At 44.2% G+C, this 27,878-nt stretch overlaps 1 protein-coding gene and 1 long non-coding RNA gene across 13 annotated transcripts in view; one reads left to right on the top strand and one right to left on the bottom strand.

The window, feature by feature from the left end:
• Nucleotides 1-27,878, bottom strand: part of COL23A1 (collagen type XXIII alpha 1 chain) — a 587,226-nt gene that overhangs the window by 179,152 nt on the left and 380,196 nt on the right. For all 12 annotated transcript variants that reach the window (XM_077326687.1, XM_077326689.1, XM_077326681.1 and 9 more), the window contains exon 3: nt 22,515-22,559. In XM_077326687.1, the coding sequence (XP_077182802.1) occupies nt 22,515-22,559 (45 nt within the window). The remainder of the gene's footprint in view (nt 1-22,514; nt 22,560-27,878) is intronic.
• Nucleotides 347-23,313, top strand: LOC143832382 (uncharacterized). Its single transcript, XR_013229234.1, has 3 exons — nt 347-544; nt 18,157-18,221; nt 22,196-23,313. It is a non-coding gene; the product is annotated as an uncharacterized LOC143832382 (long non-coding RNA).

Below are 27,878 nucleotides of genomic sequence, written 5' to 3'. Positions count from 1 at the left end.
TTTGCGACAGTACCCAACTGACATGACTAGAATCAGAGTCAGGCATTATTCTTCCATTCTCAAAGCTTAATTTTTATTATGACTAAAACAGACACTCATGCAGGGGCCATGAGACATATTTATGGTAAAATAATCTGAAACATGTTTAAAATGGGACATCTTCCTTGTTATTTTTATTGCCAGCTCCCACAAACTTGCATAGGACCTTGTCCTGTTGGGAGATCTGCAAATTGAGAGGTGGGGATGGGGAGTCAGAGGAGGAGAGCATTCTTTCCAAAATGTTTATAGCCTTGGAACTGTGATCTGCTAACACTTAAATAGGCTTAACTTTGCATTCACAGGAAAGAAGGTCTTGGATAAACAATCCGAAGAAAAAAGGAGAGGAACCAAAGAATTACAGTGAGCAAAACAGAAGGACTCACTATAAAGCTCACAATGACTTGGCGCAGTGTCAGCATTTAAATAAATATCTCTTTAGCATAACAAACAAACATTCAACGTTCCAAGGCCTCTGTCTCAGGCACAAGGACTAAGAAGTGAGTTGGTAAGTCCTGAGGTAGCTTTAGGTGTATATTAAGGTTGAAATATGTTACTGGAAATTGTGTTTTGAAGTATCTGCTTGTAAGCATGCTAGGACTCTGCTCTGGTAAGCAGAACTGGCATTTTCCCCAGTGGATTCCCTGCTATCCTTAATCTTCCTCATTTAAGATTACTTCACATTGTGACATTCTCATAATGTGAACCTGCTAAAGGAGTATCATCTGAAGAGACTACGGGCCTTTTCGCACGGGGATCTTTGTTGCAAATTGCGGAATGAAAAATCGCCATTTAAAATAGTGGAATTCGTCGTTATGCATACCTGCCTTTGTAGTGGAATCAGTTGCGTTTTTTAGCATTTCCCACAGGCTTCCGGTCTCGGCAGAAATCGCTAGAAAGGAAGCGCTATTGCCAAGCTCGTCCCGCCCCTGGCCGTCAAGCAGCCAATGGGCAGCCGTTAGCATGCTCCCAAACAGCCCCTTTCCCTTTAAGAAAGGTTTTTTTAAAAAAAAAACAGACCCATAGCAACGAATCTAGGTAGATTCGTTGCAACGGAGAGACCCATCCAGCTGCCTAATGTGAGCTGTCATTTGATTGTGTGATCGTTGGCACGCTGCCTCGAGTGATAAAAAAAAAATCCCCCCCCCTCTCACGGGCCCGATTTTCGGCTGAATTAATGTGTAAAAAATAAAGGGACTTTATTTCAGCAAACGGGCTTTTATGTGGTTTGTGCTTAGTGACTAAAGGTGAAGGACTGAAGCCAGGGAAGCCTCTAAACAGAAAGAGGCTCGCTGGTGCGTTTATCCCCGCTCGCTCGGAGAAAAAAAAATGGCGATCGCTTCGCCGGAAGTTTGGAGGACAGGCTCAGGAGGAGGGACTTTGAAGAACCCGCAACAATGGTAACGCACAGGTCTTTAGCGCTATTGTTGCAGATTGGTTGCAGGAGTGTATCGCTATCCGGAGGGTGAATCCACTTTTCTGGATTCCCCTGAAAGCGCTACAACGAAGCGCTTTTTGCTGATTGGTTTCAGGAGTGTTGCAGATTGTCTGCGACGTTGTGCGTTAAGGCAAATTAGTAGCGTTTTCAATTAGCAACCATTGTGCTATTTTGAAGCCGTGCGAAATGGCCCTACATGTTTCTTTGTTTTCAGATTGAGTGTTTATGAAGAGTATACTGGCTGTGGCTCAACGATTCACGTAACCAAATTGCATTTAAAATAGAAATGAAGCCAATTCAAATATCAAGCATTACACAAACATATACATACCAAAAATATCACATGTGAAGTATAGGATGGTACTTTAGAGTAGACAGGTTGAAAGGACACTTAGATCGCATTGTCCAGTCTCACATTTAGCATTTCTGGGTAATATGGTTGAGCAAATGGACATCGATCAACAGCAAGCATAGCTAGCAGAAGCATCAGTCCCGGATCCATTCCACTCTGGTTTCTGGCTGGACACAGGGTGGGAACAGTTTTGGTCACCCTCATGAATGATGTCTGGAGGCAGGTGGACCAAGGCAGGTCCCTGCTGCTTGTGTTATTAGATCTCATGGCAGCATTTGACATAGTTGATCGTGACCTTCTGGCTCACTGCCTTGCTGGTGTGGGAATACAGAGGGCAGCCTTACAATGCAGATTTCCTTTCTTCAAGGTTGGAGACAGCGGGGTTGCTATCAGGGAGGAAGAGTCATGATGCTCTGGCAGAGCTGCCTGAAACTTAACCCCTTGAAGACAGGTACTGTGGCAAGGGTAGAATGGGCTGGAAGAGGAAGTATGTCTCCCCTACCTCGCCCAGCACAATTATTTAGAACAATTAGATCTCTTACCGCCCTAAATGACAGGCGCCAAAATGTGTGGGAATTGGATTTGAGCTATGAGGCTTTATTGAGCTTTTTCGCAAAGCCCTGTCTCTTTGCCAGGACCTTCCCACCACGGTTGATACAGTTTGTGAACTGGAGGCTCCATGGCCATTGGAAGATATGGTTTTTGATGGCTTCAGGTGGCTCTCACTATATGAAGGAGACAAACTGCTGGGCTCAGTGAGGGTGACTACTTGCCTTCTGGATCCCTGCCCATACTGGCTGCTCAAATTGAGCAACAGGCAGACAGGAGGCCCTTTGAGGGACATTGTGAACCTCTCCCTTACAATGGGAGAGTTCCCTAAAGCGCTTAAGGAGGTGGTGGTTCTCTCTCCCTTGAAGAAACCATCTCTGGATCCACAGGACCCCGCCAATTACCGACCGGTATCACATTTTGTGTTTCTGGGTAAGGTGATGGAGCGGGCCATGGCAAACCAGCTCCTAGCATTTTTGGAGGAAGCTTCAGCCCTCGACCCATACCAGTCTGGCTTCTGTCCTGGCCATGGGCTGCAGACTGTGCTGGTCACTCTAGTAGATGATATCTGGCGCTAGCTGGATTGGGGCGGTTTGGCCATTCTTGTTTTGCTCGATCTGTCAGCCGCGTTTGACATGGTTGATCATGAGTTGTTGGCCCACCTTCTTGCCATGTTCAGGATCAGGGTCTCCTTTCTACAGAACTGGACGCAGAGGGTTGCAGTGGGAGAGGAATGGTCAGCCCCCGTGGTGCTCCCATGTGGGGTTACTCAGGGAGCAATTCTCTCCCCCACACTCTTTAACATCTATACGTGCCCTCTAGCCCAGCTGGTCCAGGGCTTTGGGCTGAGATGTCATCAATATGCGGATGACATCCAGAGCTCTATCTTCTGCTGGATGGCCAGCCAGACTCCCCACTGGATACATTTGCCAGCTGTTTGGAAGCAGTGGCTGGATGGCTCAGGCAGAGTCACCTGAAGTTCAACTCTTCCAAGATGAAGGTAATGTGGCTGAGTGGGAAGGATTCGGCAGCACGTATCCCATGCCTGGACAGGGTGCAATTAACACCTGCACCCACAGCCAGGAATTTGGGTGCGATTCTTAATGCCTCCCTTTCAATGGGACTGCCCTTGTCCCTAACACAGAAATTACAGCTGCTACAAAACGCAGCTGCAAGGGTCCCCACTAGAACAGCCTGTGCTGCTTCAACTGCACTGGTTACCAGTATATTTCTGGATCAAGTTCAAGGTTTTGATTTTAACCTTTAAGGCTATATGCGGCCTGGGTCCTGCCTATCTGAGGGCTCAGATAAGCTGTGTACATCCTGACTGGCCCATTAAGTTCCAGGGGATGGGCAGCAAAGGCCGGACAGGCTCCGCCCAGGAGGCCTCTGCAAAAATATTAACACTGCAAGTGTTAAGGATAATAAATAAAAAAATGTTGAAATTTGAGGCAACTAGCTCAGAGACTGCCTACCATTTCCTTTTACAGAGATGAGTTGTGTTTCTTTATTTGCTGATGTATAAATTGCTACTCTCAAGGAAATTTCCTTCTGCTTTTGATAGCTTCTCACCATACTCTGCCAGATCTCTCCATCTTGGCACTATGCCTTGTGAGGCCAGGACATATTTTTCTGCATTTCCATCCATCCTAGTTAGTCAGATTGGATTAGAATGCTATCTCTACACTATCCTGTCTAGAAATGGAGTTTCCTACAATAAAGGTCTAATATTAGTATACAAAGATAAAGAAGAGGAAGAAGAATAGTTTCTTACATGATGCTTTTCTCTACCCGAAGGAGGCTCAAAGTGGCTTACATTTGCCTTCCCTTTCCTCTCCCCACAATAGACACCCTGTGAAGTGGGTGAGGCTGAGAGAGCCCTGATATCACTGCTTGGTCAGAATAGCTTTATCAGTGCCGTGGCGAGCCCAAGGTCACCCAGCTGGTTGCATGTGGGGGAGCGCAGAATCAAACCCGGCATGCCAGATTAGAAGTCCGCACTCCTAACCAGTATGCCAAACTGGCTCTTTCTGTTATTTTGATTTTTACTGGCACATAAAGACTAGATAAACTCCACTGCATTGTATGCCTTGGGCGCTCTGCTAACTCACCAGGAATAATAATTCCGACAATGGTCACATGGTTTAATTAAAACAGCAACCCCAAATGCATTACATTATGCTTCTCATTTGCCTTCTGCAACATAAACGGCAGTCATCTTCTGATCACTGTGTACTGGAAAAATTTTGTTAAAACTTGTCAAAATAACAACAGTACTGGAAACAATTAGGGTTTCTGAATAAATACTGTTAATCTTAAATTTCTGTATGCCATTTATATTAAGTAGACGTATTATGTGGTTTGTCAACTTCCTACTGAGCATATGTATCCACAGGGAAAACTGATCCTGTACTACTGTGCCATGTAAGGTGATTATTTTTACCACTCACCATGTCATTACCCCCACTGAGCTGGCTCTGGACTCTGTCATGGAATCTTCTGAGGAGCCTGAGACATTTATTTATTTATAATTATATTTATATACCACCACTCTGTGTCTCATGGCGGTTTACAATCATTAAAATAAAATACATTAAAACCTATAAAACCCATTAAATAAAACAACAGATGGTGATAATAATAATTTACATCCCCCCCCCCTCCCATTCAGCAACGGGTCAACAGATCTTCCTTTTTCACATTTTTCTCTAGGAGCAGGAACTTAACTAGCCACTACTGCGAGATCCTCAGATGGTAACACCAAGAGTACCACCGCAGCCTCAACCGTTTGCCTGGCGGAAGAGCTCTGTCTTGCAGGCCCTGGCTTGGTGGAAACCAGGAAATTCTGGTTCATCTGCTCCAAGTCTTGCTCCTGAGTAGTCTGCAAAAGGAGCTTCTCCACCAGAACTTCACTCTGTCCGTCCAGGTCATGGGGCATCTAAGCACTAGTGCAAGACTCAGTCTACAAGCCCTCCAGAATCTGCCTCCTCCAAGGAGTGGTGGAGGCAGAAGGTTGTGCTGAGACAGCTCAGTGAAGTGGCAGTGCCTGGCTGGCAGCTCATGTTCCACCACCTAGGCCAGATCTTGATGGATGTAATCCTTCACAGGATTCTGGGCCCAGTTAATCCTGGCTATAGGAGTCCCACATACTGATCCCAGAGCAGGTGGAGCAGCTGTCCTCTCAGCATACTTGAGCAGTAGGCTGGGAAGGGAAGCTTTCTGGATCAACTGGCCCTCCAGGTGTAAGCCTGTGTCCTTGGACCAGTTTCTTACCTCCAGCTACTGTTCACACACACACACACACACACACACGTCATTGTTATCCATGCCTGAAGGTGCTAACAATCAAGGAGACCAGACTGACGCAGTTTGAAGAATACAGGACAAACCTGTAAATGAACTTAAATTCAAGGAAGTAGAGAGATGGTAAAATTTGCCATATCATGGTTTGGATACTGGAGATGAGTGTCTTCCCATGTGGTCACCTAATCTTTAGTAAACTTACTAAACAGGAACCACATGTGGCCAACCACAGACTGCAATCCTAAGAATGTTGACTTCTAAGTGATGATGCCCATCTCTCATCCTCCTGTATCATGTCTATGGCTTCTTACCCAAACATCTCTTCCATCCTGATCCTCACCTCTAAATACTTCACTGTGTTTTTCCTACCTTTTTTCTCAAACACTCATCTCTATATTCACCAATATCCTCCAGTTCTATTCTCTGGATCATCCTGTTGATACTGTCCCCTTTTTTCTGCCCCTTTAATTTTCAATTAGTCTTCCTAAATCACCATGTCTTATGTTGCCTTACGATTTTGCCCTTCACCAGCTTGGTGTAGTGGTTAGGGGCGCAGACGTCTAATCTGGCAAGATGGGTCAATCAATCAATATTTATTTATGGTCATTCAGACCAAAATTATGGCAAGATGGGTTTGATTCTGTGCTCCCCTACATGCAACCAGCTGGGTGAACTTGGGCTGTTCTGACTGAGAAATAATATCAGGGCTCTCTCAGCCTCATGTACATCACAGGGTGTCTGTTGTGGGGACCTTACACTCTGCTATAAGGGGGGCCTTATGCTCTGCATGTTCGAACTTATTGGTCATTCCCGGCCCCAGAGAAGCACGCCTGGCCTCAACTAGGGCCTGAGCCTTTTCAGTCCAGGCCCCGACCTGGTGGAAGGGGCTCCCGGAGGAGCTACAGGCCTTGCGGGAGCTTACAGCGTTCCGCAGGGCCTGTAAAACGGAGCTCTTCCGCCAGGTCGTTGGATGAGACTGGGCCACAAGGAAGATCTGCCCCCCCTTATAGCAGCGTGACAGCAGTAGCAAAATGTAATCAGCACCCTCTGTTTTCCATCACCCATCACCCCTCTAGAATGGGTTATCTGGGGTAATTATATAGACATTATTGGAGTTTTTGCCGCATCGTATTGTTTTATTTTGTGTATTATTGTGAATTTGGGGTTTTATGGATTTTAACTGTATGGTTTTATTGGGGGTTTTATGCTGTAACTCACCTTGAGCCTCGGCAAGTAACAAGTCTAATAAATAATTAAAAAATAAAAAGAGGAAGGGGAAGGTGATTGTAAGCCATTTTGAGACTCCTGGTAGAGAAATGTGGCATATAAGAACCAACTCTTCTTCTATAACCAGATTTCTCTATATTTCTCATTTCCTCAGCTTCATTAATTCCTTTAAAAAAAACTAACCATTTTCTACAGTGGACTAGATCTGAGACCCTGGTTGCTATGGACTTTCCACTGGGAGCACAGGAATCTTTTCCATCTTTAGGGACATGCTCAGTTTACTTGGAGCTTTGGGCTTCATAGTTGTAAATTGAATAGAAAATAAGCCCTAAAGACATAAAGCACTCCTTTGCAGCAGTACATAGAAAGGAAAGGTTGTCTATGATGTTCAGGTGGTTTTTCAGATAAATTTGGTGTTATTGAGCTAACTGGAGAACCTTTGATATGCTTTCCAAAATATACTATTAAATGGTTGCTAGCAAAGTTGAGCACAGTATGTCACCTTCATCTATACACACTGCAAATCCAAATAGCCATTTCAAGCTTCTTTTAGTTTCATTGTAAACAAATTGATTATCAAGAGCCAACTATTTCAGAAGAAGCTACCCCATAAAGCCCATCTACAAAGAGAACTCTGCAGTTTACCAGCCAATATCATGAGGCACACTTTACACTGTCTGCTCTTGTAAGACATGTGCCATCCATTAAATGAAGCAACCAAATTACTACCAGAAATATATAGAATGGGTCGTGTAGAATCAACTAACTAACAATACTTGCAGCTTCTATCTGTATTCACCATGAAAGAAATACCTTCAAAAGCAGATTCAGATCCAGTTTATTAGTCAGCCATTGGCCATTTCAAACAAATTGACTGTTCTATACAAAATCAGTTAAAATCAAGACATCAAACTGATAAGATCACAAGGAGTTTAAAAGTTGTCAATTGAGTTCCAACACAGTAATAAAAAGTTACACAGATAAAAAGGAACCATAATGATTAGGGTTTTAATCCTGATTGCACAATTTGGACCTAATTTTCCTAATGGCGAGAACAAACAGTGCAACTCTATTGGTAAGGTAGGCATCAACATCAGACAATTGAAAGATTATATACTCAGTTTTATTTATTTTGCAGAATGTGTAAATGGTTCAGAATGGCATTTTCATCGAGGGAAAGGGATATAATAAGAAATTCTGAAGGAAGTTGTTGGTTTGATAAGTAGGATCTCTTATAGAAGGATAAATGTGTCCTTAGAATACAACAGGCTATTGAATGAGATCATCCAGAGTTTTGCTGATGGCACTCAGCTCTATCCTAACCCCGCCCGCGGTGCCGCAGGCGCCACGGACTAAATAAAGCCGTAAGGGCTTAGGGGGAGGAGTTAGGGCGGGCTCTGTCCAGGATGAGGAAGGGTGCCGATTGGCCCCTTCCTCTGGACAGACCATCGACGGGGCCAATCGGCAGGCGCAAAGCGGCTGCCGATTGGCCTCTCCGATTCCCGCCCTGGCGTAAAGGGAGCAACTGCGAGCCAGTTGCTCCCTCGCCGGCGGCCTGATGCGGTGAGAGGCGCAAAGCGCCTCTCGCCACGTCAGGCCGCCGGCCAGGGAGACCCCTCCAGCCGCGCTGTGCGCGGCTGCCGGGGGCTCCCTAGCCTAGTGCCCGCTGTATTTTCATTACAGCGGGCTTGATTACTAGTATTTCTATATCTAACTTAGCATTTATTTTAGAAAATACCATCTTCCAAGAGATCTGTGAGAGGTGGCTCACAGTAGAATTATACAAAGTTAGAAACTTGATCAATATTAAACAATTCATAAAAACAAGTCATTTAAAACGCACCACTACATAAAGCCACCCTGACGCATCTTCTGAATCACTGCTGTATGAGGAAATGGGTAAGGTCACAGATAGAGAGTAGCAATAGGAGAGTATCTCCCTGTCACCAGCTCACATGTGGAGTCCCACAAGGAACAGTCCTTTCTCCTATCCTATTTAATATCTTCATGTGCCCTCTTGCTCAGCTGGTGCAGAGATTTGGGCTGGGTTGCCACCAATATGCAGATGACATCCAGCTCTTCCTCCTGATGGATGCCCGCCCTGACTCTCCCTCAGAAGTATTAGCCAGCTGCCTGAAAGCAGTGATGAAATGGCTCAAGCAGAGTCGTCTGTAGCTCAACTCTGCAAAGACGGAGGTCCTGTGGCTGGGCAGGAAGGGACCATGGGAGGAAGCACGCTTGTTCACCCTGGACGGAGTGTAACCCATAATGGCTCACTCCACCAGGAACCTGGGCATGATCCTGGATGTTTCCCTTACAATGGAAGCCCAGGTCACAAAGGCAGGGCTGCTGGCATTTCACCACCTCCGCCAAGCCAAGCTACTAGCACCCTGCTTGGCCCCGGAACACCTAGCCACAGTGATCCATGTGATGTTCACCTCTAGACTGGACTTCTGTAATTCACTCTATGCAGGCCTACCCTTATCCTTGTTCCGGAAACTGTAGCTGGTGCAGAACGCCACGGCCAGGATTCTCACAAATACTCCATGGCCTATACTCCAACAACTCTGCTGGCTCCCAGTTGAATTCTGGATTAAGCTTAAGGTTTTGGTAATCACCTTTAAGACCATATGAGATATGGACCCAGTGTATCTGAGAGACCGCCTCCTGCCTATATCCCCAAAAGAGCCTTATGCTCTGCCACCTCCAACTGGCTGCGGATCCCTGGCCCCAGAGAAGCACATCAGACCGCAACAAGGGCCAGAGCCTTCTCAGTCCTGGCCCCCCCCTGGTGGAACGTACTCCCTGAAGAGATCAGGGCCCTGTCTGAACTCCCACAATTTCGCAGGGCCTGCAATAGGGAGCTCTTCTACCAGCATTTGCTTGAGGCTGACCAGCCCAAAAACACCCACTGCCCCCCAGACACCCCCTCTCATAACCGAAGAATCTGACCAACCCAAAGCTGTATCAATGTTCCTGTTCCTGTTTAAATATTGTTCTGGTTAACATGTTATGTTATGATTGCTATAATTGTTATATTTGTTGCAGTGTTCTATGTACCGTATTTGCCAGCGTATAAGATGACTGGGCGTATAAAACGACCCACCAACATTTCCACTCAAAATATAGAGTTTGTTACATTACATTACAGTACTATGGGCCACTATGGGCAGCTATGTCTATCCCAACTGAAGTGCACCCGGCGTATAGGACGACCCCCCACTTGGAGGCATGTTTTTCAGGGGGGGAAAGTAGTCTTATACGCCAGCAAATACTGTAATTAACCCATGATGTTATATGTAAACTGCCCAGAGCTACATGGAAGTGTGGTATAAAAATCTAAATAAATAAATAATAAAACTAAATCCAGACAAAATGGAAGGGATGCTAGTATGGAATGCTCATATTCTGGAAGAGATTGAGTTTACTATGAAATGTATAGACCAATTTTGGACCCAATTTTGCACAGATTCAATTTTTGCCATAGAACTTGCTGTCATTTGATCTGGTTCAAAGGCTGTTCTTTTAGACCAGCGGCTCTCAACTGCTCCAGTGCTGCGCCCTCAACTGCGGTGGTGGCATGCGCACGCACACGGGGGAGCGTGCGCATGCGAGTGTGTACGCACAGGTGCGCGCATGTGAACAACAGTTGGGCAGTGTGGAGGCAGCAATTCCAATGGCTGTCTGCCACTACACTACTGCCACAGGTCGCTGCCCTGCTGCTGCTGTCCTGCCACCACAGGTCACTGCCCCACCGCTGCTGCCTACCACTGCCCCACCCCCGCCGCCAGTCGCCACTGCTTGCGCCCGCTGCGGTGCAAGCGGCAACTAACCTGGGGACCCAGAAGAAGGGGCCAGGCAACCCCAAAAGGCGTCGCGACCCCTAGGTTGAGAACCACTGTTTTAGACTCAGCTAATCTGGCTATCACAAGAGCCTCTTGTGGCGCAGAGTGGTAAGGCAGCAGACTTGTAGTCTGAAGCTCTGTCCATGAGGCTGGGAGTTCAATACCAGCAGCCAGCTCAAGGCTGACTCAGCCTTCCATCCTTCCGAGGTCGGTAAAATGAGTACCCAGCTTGCTGGGGGGTAAACGGTAATGACTGGGGAAGGCACTGGCAAACCACCCCGTATTGAGTCTGCCATGAAAATGCTAGAGGGCGTCACCCCAAGGGTCAGACATGACCTGGTGCTTGCACAGGTGATACCTTTACCTTAATCTGGCTATACTGACCTATTATTTTTGAAACTTCCATGCTGCTCCATTCCATATGGGACTGTCCTTGGGCAACTTTAAAAATTCTGTTACAAATGGCTGCCTTATGGCTGATGTTGGGTAATCAGCCCATCCTGAAACAACTTAATCAGTTTCCAGTTTATTGGTTAGGGAATTTGTTTGCTTCTTCTCCAGGGTCTTGCTCAAGGCAGCTGGAGCAATTCAAAGTGTCATTTCTTATCTATAAAGCTGTTTATAATTTGGAATCTATGAAAAACCACCTCTCCCATTACAAATATTTATTTATATATTGTATGGTGTGTATGTAACATAGCCAGAAGATCCTAAGATTGTCTGGCAGCCAGGTAAGATGTTCGGAGGTGGTTTGCCATTGCCTGACTGTGTGCCACAACCCTGGTATTCCTTGGAGATCTCTCTTCCTATTGCTAGCCAGGGTTGACCCATCTTAGCTTCTGAGATTTTACGAGATTGGGCTTGCCTGGGTTATCTAGGTCCCATTACCAAAGTAATTAAACTATGCCCAGCAAACCCAGGTGACAATGTTCTGCTGACATTGTCTATCAATTTCAGCCCCAAATGGCTAGAACCTAGTCTTTCTCAATTGTGGTTCTTGTTCTTTTGGATGGATTGACAAAGAAGGTGCATAACCCCCCCTTCTCAAATATCCCTTTGGCAAATAAAATTTACTACTTCTGTAAGGTTTAGGGGTGGTGGTTGATCTATTGACATGCAATATTATTATGGTTTTATTGTTTTATTTCTGTATTTGTTGTTATTTTTTTAACTAAAATACTGTTTTATATTATATATATATATATACATATGAATACTTTGTGCCGAAATCTTTTTATAGTTCCTTTCCAATTCAAGTACGTAAGCCTATCTGCCTGTTAAAACTGCATTTATTCTTTAAAGTATCCATAAGCAGAGGTGATGATATGTTTGTACTTAAGTCGGATTTCTGTTCTATTATTGATGATCCGGGTGTTACTGTTTTCAATAGCTACATCTTGAGAGATACTGTAACTTTGGAAAAATAAAACAGGAAATATTAAATATTCCTGATGAAGATTCAGGTTGAAAGTGGCTTTATCCAGAAGCTGCTTGATTTGATTTCTGTCTTAATATTTTGGAAATATTTTTTCCTAAAGAGCTGTCTCAGCCAGAATGGATTTTTAATTTAATATCTTGGAAATAATTTTCCATGTCAAGAGCTATCTTAGCCAGCATTTTTTCCTTTGTGAAATGCTTTAAACAAGTTTGATACATAAGAGACAAGACTGTACTCCATATTAAAGGTAAAGGTAAAGGTATCCCCTGTGCAAGCACCGAGTCATGTCTGACCCTTGGGGTGACGCCCTCTAGCGTTTTCTTGGCAGACTACCACTCTGCGCCACAAGAGGCTCATGTACTCCATATTACCTCAACGTAAAATTTGTTTGCCTCAAATGGTTGTCTGATCATTTCCACTGAAAAGTGAAAAGGTAGACTATCTTATCCATGGTTCCTCTTAATACTCCACCCTTGGGGGTGGAGTGATCCAGGGTGTCCAAATTGGAATAGGGCTAATAGGACTGGCCTGGGCCCTACAGCTCCCGCCCTCCATCACCGGCTGCTAACTGCCACGCCACCCTGCACACACACGCACCCACACACGCATGCCTGCCAGTTCAAGTGCCTCATCAATATTCCTCCGCTCTAACAGACAGCCTGCTATTGTGGACCGCGTCTGCCGCCCGCACTGCACAGGCCAAGCTGGCTGCCCGCACATCACTTTACACACGGACATGCCACCATCACACGCCTGCCCCCGCCCCCGCCACCCACTGACAAGCCAGGGCCACCTCCCAGCCCACCACCCAACAACATCCACCCACAGAAGAGCCTCCCCATGCCTGGAGCTGCACACCGCTGAGAGTCAAAGACGGCAACCCCAACACCCTGGCAGCCATGCCCATGGGCCGCCACCACTCTGCGTCAAGCATGTTGAGCACTAAGTGGGTGAGACGGACCCATAGCCATGCCACCCGCAAACACTCACTTGGGATTGCAGGCTATGTCACAGAGGGAGAAGGGTGAGAACTGGCCTGTGATTTACACGTCCTCTGGATGATTTATATTGCATATCTCATACGGTCAAGGTGCTTCTGGTGTTTTCTCCCCTACCAGACCCCCGAACTGGTGGTTTGTGGCCGCTGACTATCCAAGGGGCAGCAGGAATCCCCCCACATTTCTGCCCCAGCCCTGAGCAGAGCTGCTCTCAAGGAGCCCCATTGAGCAGTACAGGGTGCTGCTGAGTGTGGCCTAGCTGAAGCTTCTCATGGAGAGTACAGGGAATCCTTGGCGGGTCTCTGCTGTAGCGCATTAAGCCCACCAAACCCTCAGCAGCCGGGGGGGGGGAAGGGATTTTCCATGGTGGGAAACTCCCATGGGGCAACTTCCTAGCCTGCTTCTTTTTGGCCTGCGGGGCTGACATGTGGGGAATGCCCAGTTTGTGGGCGGGATGACCCCTGAGGTGCGCGAGTCTGTGCGTCCCCCCACCTAAACCCTTTTAACCAGGGGACCTGATCTCTCTTGCCCAGAGGGCTGTTGCAGTTATGGGAGAACTCCTGGCCCCACCTGGGTGTTGACAACCCTGTTGGGGGGGGGCAGAAGGGAACTCCTGCCTCTGTTAGAATCAACTGCAGCCCCATCCTTAGACCCAGGCACTGGAGGGTAGAGGCCGCCAGCTGTCCAAGGGCCACCCAGCAGATGGCAGAGAAATCTTACGACCCAGTTGTGCGTCGGTCTCAAGCTCACTTGATTGTGCTTATGGCGTGGGGTCAGACTCTCTGGTTTGTTACTTGATCCTGCCGAGCATTTGATTGCCCTGCTGCCCTATATGTCTGCCTTGCTTTGATTGGGGTGGTGGGTGCTAGCCATTCGGCATCACTAAAGGCCACACTCCTCATTGGACATTTTGTTCTGGAGAGTAGGGGTGAGGATTCCTTGGTACTAGAGGGCACCTGTTATCTGTTGCTGCCATTCACGGTGTTACCATGCAGCATTGCATTCACACTTTGAACTTACAGGTGGGACTTTCTTTCTTTCTTTCTTTCTTTCTTTCTTTCTTTCTTTCTTTCTTTCTTTCTTTCTTTCTTTCTTTCTTTCTTTCTTTCTTTCTCTCTCTCTCTCTCTCTCTCTCTCTCTCTCTCTCTCTCTCTCTCTCTCTCTCTCTCTCTCTCTCTCTCTCTTTCTTTCTTTCTTTCTTTCTTTCTTTCTTTCTTTCTTTCTTTTTCTTTCTGCCTGCCTGCCTGCCTGCCTGCCTGCCTGCATGATTTCTTTCTATCTGTCTTCCTTTCTCTCTTTCTTCTGGTCTTTCTTTCTCTCTGTCTTTCTGCTTGCCTGTCTCCAACCTCCCCCCATGCTAGCACCCATAGTATTTACAAGTACAACGGGCATTAAATCTAGTAAATAAATAAAATGTGAAAGATAATGGAGGAAGAAAATGGCATGCCATTATGTTTGGTTTCCATGGTCTGCTGGTTCCTCAGAAAATAATATACTGATGACGCTGATGCACCGTGGGCCTAGGAAGGCATGGCAAGCCCTAGTGAGCTATGGAGTGCATTTGGATCCTCTTGAATCCCAGGGCTCTGGGATGTATTTGTTGACAGATTCCTGGCTTTACTTTTGCTACCAGAACTTCACACAATCACCTTGTCAACCCCAGGCACTATGGCCCCATTGAACACCAATGAATAACAACTATACATAAACTAGCACCTCCTTGGCAGTATGTCATTGCTTCTCGGATTGGATTCAGAAGAAAATGCTTTGGGAGCAGACCTTCACTGATGCATCAGGAAGGTGGAGCAGCCAGGAATACTATAAACTGCTCATATGATGCCTGAAAGTCACTGGTGCAATATAAAAATTGCCCCTCTCTTTAGTCCCCACTAATCTTGTGGACAGCTCCCCTGCTGAATTCTTGAACCAAGACCAACCTAGGATATATTTGTTCGCTGGACAGCTCCCTAATCTTATTCGTTTGCCTCTTTCATCCTCTGGGGACATGAGGACATAAATTGACTCCAACAGTTTTGGGGGGCAAAGAAAAAGATGTCTCAATTAGGTTAACCATGAGCTAGATTTCATCGCTATCTCAAGGAGAAGGCTGAGCAGAAACATGCATCAACTAACACACCTGCCATCTAGGAACTTCACTTCTATTCCCTCAGTGGAAAAATAAGGCATTGCCTCCCTCCACTGGATTCTGTTGAAAGGATTTGAAGTTGATATCCTGTATTGAGAAAAGTTGCGCCAGTTGCTTCCTTTCTTCTGGTAGCAGGCTGAACAAATATTCCAGGGGGAGCTATTAGACCTGTGGTCTTCCCTTGTCTATTGCAGGGGCCAGGATAGAATGGGATCATTCTTTCGCTGTCTGCAGGAGCCTCAGAGAACAAAAAGCTTTAACCCCCCCTTTCAAAAACCATGCATCAATACAGAAAAATAACCCATTTCCTTTACTGTCCTTTGTGAGATGAGGGCAGCAATCCTAGTTCTTTCACTTTACGCAGGATTCCTTGGAATGAAGCAAACAGGACAGCCTCTTGTTTTCCCGGGTGCCCTAAGTAAAATGAAAGGATCATACTGCAGGCACTTTCTTCATGCTCTCTCTGCAGCTACTGAAAGAGGGAGACTGCAGGGCAACAGGGGGTCTTCTCATCTTAGCAAATAGGCCGGCACAGTCTTTGTTCACTTAAATTGTGCTTACTTCTCTGACAGAGGTATTAGTATTGCATAACATATTAGTAAATACATTTTGAATGGAAGAAGAGCTGGTTTTTATACTCTACTTTTCACTAGCCAAAAGAGTCCCAAAGCGGCTTACAAACACCTTTCCCTTCTCTCCAGACATCAGACATTCTGTTCGGTAGGTGGGGCTGAGAGAAATCGGAGAGAACTGCTCTGCAAGAAAAGCTCTAAGAGATCTGCAAGAAAAGCTCTAAGAGAACTGTGACTAGCCCAAGGTCCCTCAGCTGGCTGCTTGTGCAGGAGTAGGGAACCAAACCCAGTTCCCCAGATTAAAGTCTGCCACTCTTAACCATGCTGGCTATGCTTTAATTTCTTTAAGGAAAAAAATAAATTATTAATGTCATTCATTTTCACACTTTCATTCCTTCCACATAATTATTTTATGGGCCAAAATATTATAAAATTATCCTGTACAGAAAGTTGTGTTTTATTGTTACATATGCTTCCCAAATTGAATCAGTTTTAATGTTCTGGTAAATTATCCACGGGAATACAAACTAATGCACATTTCATGTTGTTGCTATGATGGTGAAGAGAGAACAGTATTTATCCACTGTGTATACTTTTTTTTCAATTTTGTTTAATTTCTTTTAGCATCCTGCCTTTTTCTTTGAGTGACAGTAAATTGGTAGGCAAAAGGACCTAAACTACTGTGTTGATTAAAACAATACAGGAGTTCCAAAAATGATGCAGAAATGAGGGGTTTGACAACCCTCTCCCTATATTCAAGTATGAATCAAAATCACTGCCTTCCTCCTGGAAGCTTTTTCAAAATTTCAGAAATTAGGGGCCATTCCGGGGCCATTCCGCACATCCATGTAGCAAATAGTTTGCTGAACGAAAAATCGCCATTTTAAATAGTGGAATTCGGCGTAACGCATACCTGCCTTTGTAGTGGAATCCAGTTGCATTTCTATCGTTTCCCACAGGGTTCCGGTCTCGGCAAAAATCGCTAGAAAGGAAGCGCTATTGCTGAGCTGTGTCCCGCCCCTGGCCGTCAAGCAGCCAATGGGCGGCGGTTATCATGCTCCCAAACAGCCCCTTTCCCTTTAAGGAAGGTTTTTAAAAAAACCACACACACACACACACGTTGCAACGAATATGCGTTGATTCGTTGCAACAGAGAGACCCATCCAGCTAGCAGGTGATGTCTGAGCTGCCGTTTCATTGTTGCCATGCTCCCCCCGAGTGAAACCCCCCTCTCACGGGCGCGATTTTCGGCCGAAAACAGTGTGAAAAATAAAGTGAAAATAAACCAGCAAACGGGCCTCTGCGATGCTTGTGCTTGGTAACTTTAAACAGAGGGACTGCAGCCGGGGAAGCCTCACTGGGTAAACGAAGGCTTGCCGGTGCGTTGATCTCTGCTTGCTCGGAGAAAAAAAAATGGCGATCGCTTCGCCGGAAGATCAGAGGAGAGAGCCAGGAGGAGGGACTTTGCAGAAACCGCAACAATGGTAATGCACAGAACTTTTCCGCTAGTGTTGCAGATTGGTTGCAGGAGTGTAGCGCTTTCCAGAGGGTGAATCCACTTTTTGGGATTTCCCTGAATATCTGTATGTTCACTGAGGTACAAAGTGAGGGGCGAATTGTAAAGAATCCCATGCAGGATGCTACAAATAGTAATAACAATGAGGACAACTCATTCAAATGCACTGGAACAGTTCACCAAATGATTAGCTCCCTGTTTGTGACCAACAAGTGGGATGTGAACCAGCCTACTGAGAGTTTAAAGTCTAATAGATGAGCCTCTACCCAGAGCAGGCAATAATCACACGGCTGCTTAGACATGATTATTGGCAATGGCAAGAGGCTGCCAATGTCTGAGAGCAAGAACTGGGAAGGTCAAATCCCTTTGAGACAGGGACAGCTGTAGCAAGACTTATCAGCTCTTCAGTATCTCAGAAAGCAGCTGTGCTAAAAGCAGGAGCCAGAAAGCTCCTTTATGCCACCCTTTCATGTGTTACAACCCCCTTATCTTTCCTGACCCTGACAGTAAGAAGAGATGAGATGAGGAAGGGGGAGGGAGACATTCTTTTGAGAATGAAATGCTTAGCACCTGATAAGTGACAATTGCTTCATTCCAAATCATTTGCCCTGCTCTTCTTTCTATTCTTTCTGCTCTTATCATTTGCCTTGTTGTCTGGCTTTGTAGTTAGAAGATAAGCGAATCCCCCCCCCAAAAAAAAATCATTGAACCTACCAAACTGTTGCTTATTCCATAGCATCTGTTTCATCAGAAAGTGTGAGCTGATTTGCACCAAGACAACAATGGCCCAGTCAGTTCCCGGTGAGTATATCCATATCTCTGCCAGGCTGGAAAAACAGCCTGGTTGTATTGAAGGCCTCACTATATATAAGTATGTTTTTAAAAGCTTTCAATGTGCTAGCTACATTTGGTTTCCAAACAAAGCTCTCTCATGTAAGCCAATCTACTGCTAAGTCTTCTGGCTCACTAACCACATTTGTTTAGAGACTGTGAAGTTCTAACCACATGAGCTTCTAGGGAAGGATGCTATCACACAAGGCAAACAAAAATATATTTTAATTTATCTGCTGTGGCAAAGGAAAAAAAGTTTATGTGAGGTAAAGTTTCAAAACTATGCTATCTACAATAACAAATTTTAAGCCAAGACCATTTTGCATTTAGGCCAAAACTAGTACACCAAGGGCAATCTGCTATTTGGTTAGGCTGCATTACAGATTAAAGCAGGTCCAGCACAGGACAGCACTGAGCCTACATTTTGCTTAAAATATTAGTGTCTCTGTGCGTACATGTTTTAATGTATGTTTTATCTCAACTTCAAAAGAGCAAATCACTATCACTACCTGCTGCAAATATGCAGCACTGAGACATCTTCACCAAACACAACTGTTACGTAGTTGTCCCTTGCCAGTAAAAAGAAATTCTAATAGACAAAGTTAACTCAAATTAATGCTTCATAATTCCATTTCTTCTTGTCATGTTCACTTAAGGTGGAATACGTTATTAAGTTAATAAATTACATGACGCTTGTATTTAATGCTTCCACACTTTTCCTATGTAATCTTTATTCCCCACACTTTTCCCAGAAGTCTAGAAAAAAACTGAAAGAAAACAAAGCTGTAGAATGAAACTTATGAGAAGTAGGACATTGAGATGGATTGTTATCATAAACCATATTATTCAAGTCAGTAAAGGCTATATTTAAATGGTAACTTTTCCCAGTTTGATATTAGCATGGAATCACCATTCTTATAAAATCTTTGATTTGTAATGTTAAGGAATAGACAGGACTAGAAACTGTCAATTCAACGTTGGAAAACTGATATCTCTGATTTGTCTTGTAGCCAAAGCAAATAAATATACATCATAGGTTATACAAGGGTCTAAATCCAACAATAACAGAAATAGTATCTTATACTCTGTGTACCCTTTCTACATGGTTCTCCCCTCCTCCACCTTGTCCTCCCAACAACCCTCTGAGGGGAAGTGAAGCTGAAAGAGAACCAATATCCAGGATCACCCAGAGAGCTTCATGTTGGGTCTTTCAGATCCTAGCCCAACATACTAGCCACTTGTTATGAACCCCTGGTTCCTGCCCCACTAATCCTGCCCTGCTCTGGCATCTCGCTCGAGCCTAGGAGTGCTATCCCCCCTCCCCTTGCCTCAGCTATGCATTTCAAAGGCTCATTCCGCCTGCGGATCTCTTATCTTCCTTTTCAAGGTTGTTCTTCTCAGCTAGGCAAAATAACAGATGTGAGAAGCGCTTCAGCACCTTCTCCATAGCAAAGGTTTCTCTGATCCTGTTTTCCTGTGTGAATGCCTGGTTCTCACCCCAAGCAGTTTATTCCCCTTTTCCCATGGCCCTGGTATAAATGCTAAGGCACCCCGTTCTCCGGTGTCTCTGTCAAAGATTCTGTCTGTGAGCATATGCAAAGTGCAGACTCTAGATGCTGACGTTCCAAATCAAGACTTTTACTTAAAGCTTCATCTTGGACCCAGATAATGATGTCTTTGGTGTGAGTTCGCCGGGTCTCAACTGCTTGGTTCCTGACACCACTATACTATATCAGCTCCTCCCTTTACGCATAGAAAATTCTTAATGCTATTTCGCTCCCTTATATATTTGGGAAACAGCCTCCTGGGAGGAGATTGTCCGGGGCCCTGTCTGTCCAGGTCCACCATGATTGGCCCTCCCCCTCCAGCTCCCACCCTCCCTCCTTGCCTGCTAGAAGCCTTGTGGCTGTAGCCTCCATTGACACCCATGAGGAGAGACAGCAACCGGGATTTGCGGCCCACAGGTATGTTCCTGCTTGGAGGAAGCCGGGGGGGGGAGTTTGCAGTCTCCCTGCAAGCCGTAAAGACCTGTCGCTGCCGGTGGAGGGGGGCTTTCCACTCCCTTTAGCCTTCTTTGCAGGCCAAAGGGAGTCCGCGGCCATCTTCTCACACCCTCCTGCCTGCCGCCCCCCTTTCAAAGGTCATTTTTTAAATGGGCTTTGATACTAGTACTGATTATAAATCACTTTGGCTTTCTGTGTTCTAAGACTGCAAGCACAAAAGTTAACCAGAATTAGTCTCTATGTGTATGAACTGATTTGCAGTATAACTTCAATGGCCCAGAAAAAGCAATGTATGATCACGCAGATATGCTCAAGATCCCCAGCCACAAAGAAGTCAAACTGGCCTCAACCAGAATCAGGGCTTTTTCAGCCGGATAGAATGCTTTCCTGAGTGAAATCAGGGCCCTGTGGGATTTAAAATAGCGTATATACTTGCATATAAGCTGAGTTTTCCAGCACAGTTTTTAGCACTTAAAAAGACCACCTTGGCTTATATGTGGGTAACTGATTAATAGCTTGCCCTCAGCCAGCCAAGCGCAGCATTGCATTTGCAACCTAAGCTCTTTGCAAGTGAGCTAATTGCTCCCAGCTAACCTTTGCCTTCTGCAAAGATCTTGAAAGCTTACTCTGGCAGCTTGTACGACATCAATGGTTTTGACTGAGGGATTCTGATATTTTTTCCCCTTCTTTTCCTAATCATTCGTTCCAAACTATTCTTTTGGTTTCTGTGTGTGGGGTGGCTCTTGGGGGTGCTTTGGGATATACTGTTTTTTCAGTGTTTCTTCTTTTATCTGAGGGGAAGCATTATTTGCCTTTTCTTCTTGGGGGTGTGTTTCTTTTAAAAGTTGATTTTTACAGTTCTTTCTTTCAGTTTTCAGTTTTACAGTTCTTTCTTTCAGTGTTTTGTTCTGGGAGGCACTGTAGCCCCCAGTTTGGTAGCTGTTGTACTTGTTGTAGTAGGTTGCCAACTCTGGGTACTATTGTTCTGCTTGGTTTGCTGGCCTGGGGGGCACTGTTCGGTTCTCCTGCCAGAGCTGTCCTCACAGAGCAGCTCTATCAGTGCTCTCTCAGGATGTCTGGAATCAAGAGAGGAAGAGAAGGCAATAGTAAGCCGCTTTGAGACTCCTTTGGTTAGTGAAAAGCAGGGTACAAAAACCAGCAGCTATTCATCCTCTTGACTTTTCTGTATTTGCTGGGAGGGAGGCTGGATGGGAAAGCCTGTGATGATTGAGCATGGATTAAGCACTTAGGCCACCCTGTAAATTTACCAGTAGCCTGCTGCATTTCCCACCCTCGGCTTATATGCGAGTCAATAAGTTTGCCCAGATTTTGTGGTAAAATTAAGTGCCTCGGCTTATATGCGAGTATATACGGTAGTTCCACAGGCCTATAAGACAGAGCTGTTCCAATGGACCTATGGTTGAGGCCTACAAATACCACACATAAGCTGGCCTCCCTATGCAAATGACAAACATCTGTACTCCATTCAGTGGTTAATAACAAAGTACTTTAACTCCCCTTCCTCCTACTGCAGAGGCAGTGGTGAGTCCTTTGATTGTTTTTAATGGAATCTGTTTGCTTTAAATATTGAATGTTTTAATCATTGTTTTATGTTATGATAATGATAATGATAATGATAATGATAATGATAATGATAATGATAATGATAATGATAATGATAATGATAATGATAATGATAATGATGTTGTGAGCCACCCCGAGCCCTTGAGGAAGGGTTGTACATAAATTAAAAAATAAATACAATAAAATAAATTTTAACATTGAATTAACTCTAGGTTTAACTCCTGGATTCCTAGGGAAAAACTAGCTCTGATTAACCTGCCTACCTCATGTACAGAACTGTGGAGCACTTTAGTCTTTGGGCTTAATGGTCTAATGTCTCCATCTGTCCCCATTATCTGATCTGTATGCATCCCACAGTACCATAGAAAAGACATGGAGGTGTGGCCTCAGAAATGCTTCCGTCTTCATCTCAACAAAGAAAGGAATCCGGTCCTGTGACTCTTGCATACTTGGTCTACACGAGTTAATGTCCAGCAAATGAAGATTTACTATACTGATAGTACAGAAGAAGTAACATGTTAACCCATGAAGGGGAGTGAATGAAGGACAGTTCCAAATTAAAATGTGATCTATTATGAATGGTAATATTACTTTTTGAAGGACATTAGACAGATTTCATATCAGAATTTGAGTATGCAGTTTAACAATTTCATTTCATAAGGCATGGAGGGTTCACCTGGTTCTCCTCGTCGTCCAGGTTTTCCTCGCCTTCCTGGTGGACCTGCAGAAACAAAAGATTTATTCATTTATTTAACTTCTCTCCCAACCATTTGTCTTTCAAGAAACCTGAAACAACTTACGCATAGCTTTGCAATTAGTGTCCTATCTGACTTGTTCATGTCATGACTTGTTTCACTATTTCTCTCTCTTTCATAACACTAAAACTCAGAGTAACCTGGTAAAGTCAATAATCAACAGATTTGACAGATATGAAGAAATACGAATTCACTGAACTAATTTAATTGTGGAATTTGCTGCCAGAAGATGTAATGGTGGCCAATAGATTAGATAGATTCATAAGGATAGGTTCATCAATAGCTGCTAACCAGGATATCTGAGGGGAACTTCCACATCTAGAGGGAGTGAAGCTCTAAATTCCAGCATTGGGAGGAAACATGGGGGGGGGGGCTTAGCTTTTATGCCCTGTTTGCTTGGTCCTCCATGGGAAATGGCTAGCCATGGTGTAAAACTGGCCTAAATGCAAGCTACTTTGGGTTCTTATTTTTTTTTAAAGTGTAAGAACTTTCTTGTGCCCTAACAAGCTATTCAAAGAAACAGATCAGAAGGTCAACATGGAATAAAGTCAGCCCTGTCAACAGATATGAACATATTCTATCCCAGTGCTAGCAAAAACTATGAAGTTTAGGTGAACAAAACCCAATGCCCCAATGCCAATTCTATACAACAGTTCACTATAGAGATTTCATTGAATTGCCATTCATTTTACTTTATTTAGACAATATCTTCTCTGAAGCAAAGATGACAGAAGCATTGCCAGGATTCTTATTGAAACCAGGAGATGCAGGCTTATGAAACTATGTGAAAGAACAAATTGTTTAGACAGTTTCTATCCTTAATTACCAAAAGGTGAAAAGCTCCCTTTTCTCTCAATTCACATGCCCTGGCAAATTGAGGGAACAAGGACGTTCATCATCATTGCAATATCTGGCTCTAGCACTAACATTTAAGTAACTACATTTCACTACCTTGGAAGGAAAGACCTTGATCCTTGATCCTTCCCCTCACTGGCATGCTGGAGGCAAAATTTTACTCTGGGGCTCTCATATCTCCAGTGCCCCTGAGTTAACTACCCCTCTCACCTGGCATTAACCAGAAGGGGATCTTATACCCAAGAGGGATCTTACAATAGTGCTGTCAGGCAGCCAAGCCCAGGGGCAAGGAATGTGCAAGGCTCCTCCGCTGAATAACTGTAGTAACGACAAGGCACAAACTCACTGAAACTAACAACAAGACAGTTCCAGGTAGGGCTAAGCAAAATAAAAAGAAATGGAAGGAAGGAAGGTCACTTGTTAGTTACCTTACAATCCTTCAACATCTGGTGCAGCCTCAGAGGGAGGCTGACTGTTGCATAGTGAACTAGTGAACTAGTGTTGCATAGTGAACCAGGACTGTATTTACAAGCACCATCCTCCTCCATCATTCACACTGGACTTCCTTTTTTTGTCTGTCTGTCTCTCTGAACCCCAAACAAAGGAACAGCTCCCCTTTTTAATCCCCCTCCCACATGGACTGATAGGGCACTGGCCAATGGGGCACTAGGAGCTAGAGTTCAAGCCTGCCAGAAGCAGGACAGTCAACTGAGGGATGTTAACACATCAAAGAGATGGCATGTTTTTTCCTTTGGGTTGTAAACTATGCTCTCTACCCAGCAAAGTGCATCTTTCCCATGCTGTGCCAGTCTTTGGGATGCCATCTACCCTGTCCATCACCATAAATGTCACATTATCGCTGCCATCTGCCCTTCATCTCACAAAGCACCTTTTAAGCAATCTAAAAAAAAAAATTCACTTGAGAAATATGCCAAAAAATAAAATAATACTATACAAGTTTTTAAAATGTTTTATATTTGTTAATTGTACTTAATTGTTAATTGTTGAAATTAAAACAAATTACAATACTATTTTTGCATTCTATGAGAAACTTTGTTGCTCCATATAGAACCCCCTCCCCCCATCAATGGTGTCCCTCTTTAGCAATCTTAAAATCTGGTCACCTTACATTATATTCATGTTTCTTTCACTTTCTACATGTAATGCTATATTTTATTATTTATTTATTTATTTATTTACATAAAACATAGCAGAACAGGGAACAGTACAGATAACTCAGTAGTTATAAACATTAACAATACAGTGATGACAAATAGAACAGTAGAACAATGGTGAGAACAGTAATTCAAACTACAGCATATTGATGGCCCAATGGATTGGACGAATTGGTGGTGGTTTTCATGGCTTGGGGGCTAATGGAAGCTGATTGGTTCAGGCCGACCTTAACCAAATGCCTGACAGAGGAGCTCCCTTTTGTGGCCCCTGCAGAATTGCTCTAGTTCCATTTCGGATTCAAATATATGGTTTTGTTTTTTTACTCTTCTGAACCTGTTTATTCAATTTCATTGTTGAAATAAATATTAAATTGCAAAAAATATTGTCTTTTTACATATATAAGATCTAGAAGTGTCGCTTCAAGAAACAGCACCGGTGATAAAGTCTACTTGCACTAAACTACATCACGCACCAAGGGACGTTGCATATGTAGAGGCCAAAAGAGAAAACATTCTCATAAATTCTAGGAAACCCTCCCACTCAAGTATTTTGCAGTGCCATCCTAAGCAGGTCAACTCAGAATCCCACTCAGATCTAGTCAATGGGGCTTCCTCCCAGGAAAATGTTTTTAGGATTGCCCTACAAGGATGACAAATTACACTTTGTGTTACAACAGCCTATGGAAGAGGGCAGTGAACATATAGCATTCTTCCTCTCTCTCTTCTAAATCTTAACTGTGCTACAGATTGACTTATACGAAAGGGTACACATATGTGCTCCAGACTGATTTTTTTAAGTACTGTGTCAATTTGAATTGCACCACCCAGTGGTTACTGTTGTGTCAGCACTTTAGCTGGGATTACCCGCCAAAGATTCACTCACTTGATCCCATGAGTTGCTGAATCAGCACAGTTGCTCATATGATCATGACACAAACTCATTGATTGATTTTATTTTTTAAAAGTGGAGTTATTGAAATGCTATGTTTTTTTCTCATTAAATTTTAAGAGTGTTTCTGTTAAATTTTGTGTGGACCCTATTAATCTGTCTAAATTTGGGCCGGGGGAGGGGAAGAGAGATTTAAAAGAATGCAAGACTTGAGAGAGCACTTAAGTTCTGACAGAAATGCAGTATCAAAATGGAGGGGGAGGGGAGATAACCCCAAACATCTCCTTTTTCTACTGCCAGTTAAAAGACATTTGGATGAAGCACAGAAAGACTCCCTTCTTGTAAGTGAAGCCATATGATAGACATCTATTTTAAATAGAGAAAGACAGAGGTTGAAATAATCAGTTGCTTCAGTCTCTCTCACAGGGATTTTCATACAAAGCAACGGCTGGTTGCTTAAAACAAATAAGGCCATGGGAGTGAGATGGGTGGGCTGGTTTGGATCAGACCAAATTTCAGAAAGATTTTACTTGTCATAGATTTTTTTCTAAAAGTGGCCATACGTGCATTAGACGCAAATATGGCTGGAGACAGGAGGATTCGGAGGCCAGGAAGTTGTCTTGCTACCAACCTAGAGTGTATATAGTTTTCTAAGCACAAACCTCTTTGAGGAGAGTGGTGGTGGAAAGTGCTGTCAAGTCACAGCTGATTATAACAACCCCGTAGGGTTTGGATCCCTGCCCTCATGGCTCCTCAAATTGAGCAATGAGAGGATAGGAGGCCCTCTCTAGGAAATGATCAAGTACGCACCGCAGTGTTAACTCCCACACTTGTTTGCATACAATATACAAAGCAATATCTCTCTTGACTGCTGAGATATCACAATGAAGGTAGTTTGAAAGAGCAGAACACTTGACATTTCATATCCACACCCAAGCGCCAACTTGTATCTATTTTCAAGAGATCAGAAAAGAGTGAGGCCATCTTTAACTGGGTAGTTTACTGATATACATTGTAGACTAAACATTGGCTGCAACCTGCTTCTCCATCATCTGCAAGTCTCAAGTTTGCAGCAGAAAGGAAACAGCTGGCATATAAAGGACAGAGAAATCTAAGGAAAGGCTGGCATACAGCCTGCATACTTGGTGGAGAAGATCACAAGAGGTAGATCAAAGCCCACTCTCAATTTTACTTTCTTTCTGCACTTGCACTGGTTTTATGTGAAAGTCCAAAGAGGTCCTGACTGGCCGCAATGAGGTCTATGAGGGCGAAGCATGGCAAAAGAGGTCAAAATAGAATGGGGTCTGTTTTTCACATTCTTTATACTGAACCCTGTGAGTGTTCACACAGTGCTCATTCTAGTGCCTTGCTTACCACCCATCCAGTGATGAACAGGAAGCCACTGCAGTGTCAACCTCAGCTGGGCTAAGTGCCACTGCTCCCTGAACTTTTTACCTCAATACCAGAAGGCAGTTTTTCAGTGTTCCGTATCAACAGACAGGGCTATGTTTCATGTTCTGTTCTTCTCTTCTTGCGGAACTTGAGCTCACAACCCACCCGCTGGGAAAAAGTTTGTTTGGCTGGAATGTGACAAGATGTTTAGGAGTGCACTGCTTTATGCTTTGTATTTGTCCTGCCCTCCAAAAACTTCTTTCATAAAAATGTAAATAGAGGACTCCCAGGATGATATGGGATAGTTCAAAGGGCTACAGAGGGGGAAATAATCTTTGTTTTTACGGTACTGACATTAAGGAGAGAGGAATCAGAATTAGACTGAACCACAGTGGGGTAGAGCAGGTTTTGAAGTCAACTGTTAAAATTTATGTTTCAGAATTCAGCGTTAAGAACAAACTGAAACCCTTCCTTGATTTTTTTTTGTGTGCTTCTAGCAAAATGATTAAAGTAGATAAGCTTTAAACCCAGAACTTCTTAATTAACTGTATGACAAACAGGAAGCAATATCAGCTTTTCAAGCACTCCCCCTTAAGAAAGGAGATATTTTGTGTTTCCTTTTTACCACTAGCAGTAGACCTTATTCAACTAGAATTTAACACCATAGTTTACTGGCTACTTAACCATGCATAAGGCTCTGTAACTCCAGTCATGTAGCTTCATGCCTAATTACAACTGCCCTGCCCTCACAGTAGCTGCAGAAAGATACAAACAGCCTTTCTTGACAATTGCTTTATTGCCAGTTTTATGCTCCATTTTCATTCAATTCTTCTGGAGTATCCAAACATCACTCATAAAAGGATGGGTTCTGTTGCAGGGAAAGCGCCTTTCTTCTGCAGTCAATTTTGCACAATTCTGCCACTGGGAAAACTGGCTTGTGCCAACAGTACTGGTGCCAGGCAACAAACTTCATG

The sequence above is a fragment of the Paroedura picta genome, chromosome 3 (genome assembly GCF_049243985.1).
Source record: "Paroedura picta isolate Pp20150507F chromosome 3, Ppicta_v3.0, whole genome shotgun sequence".
NCBI lineage: Eukaryota > Metazoa > Chordata > Lepidosauria > Squamata > Gekkonidae > Paroedura > Paroedura picta.
This window is presented reverse-complemented; position numbering and strand designations above follow the sequence as displayed.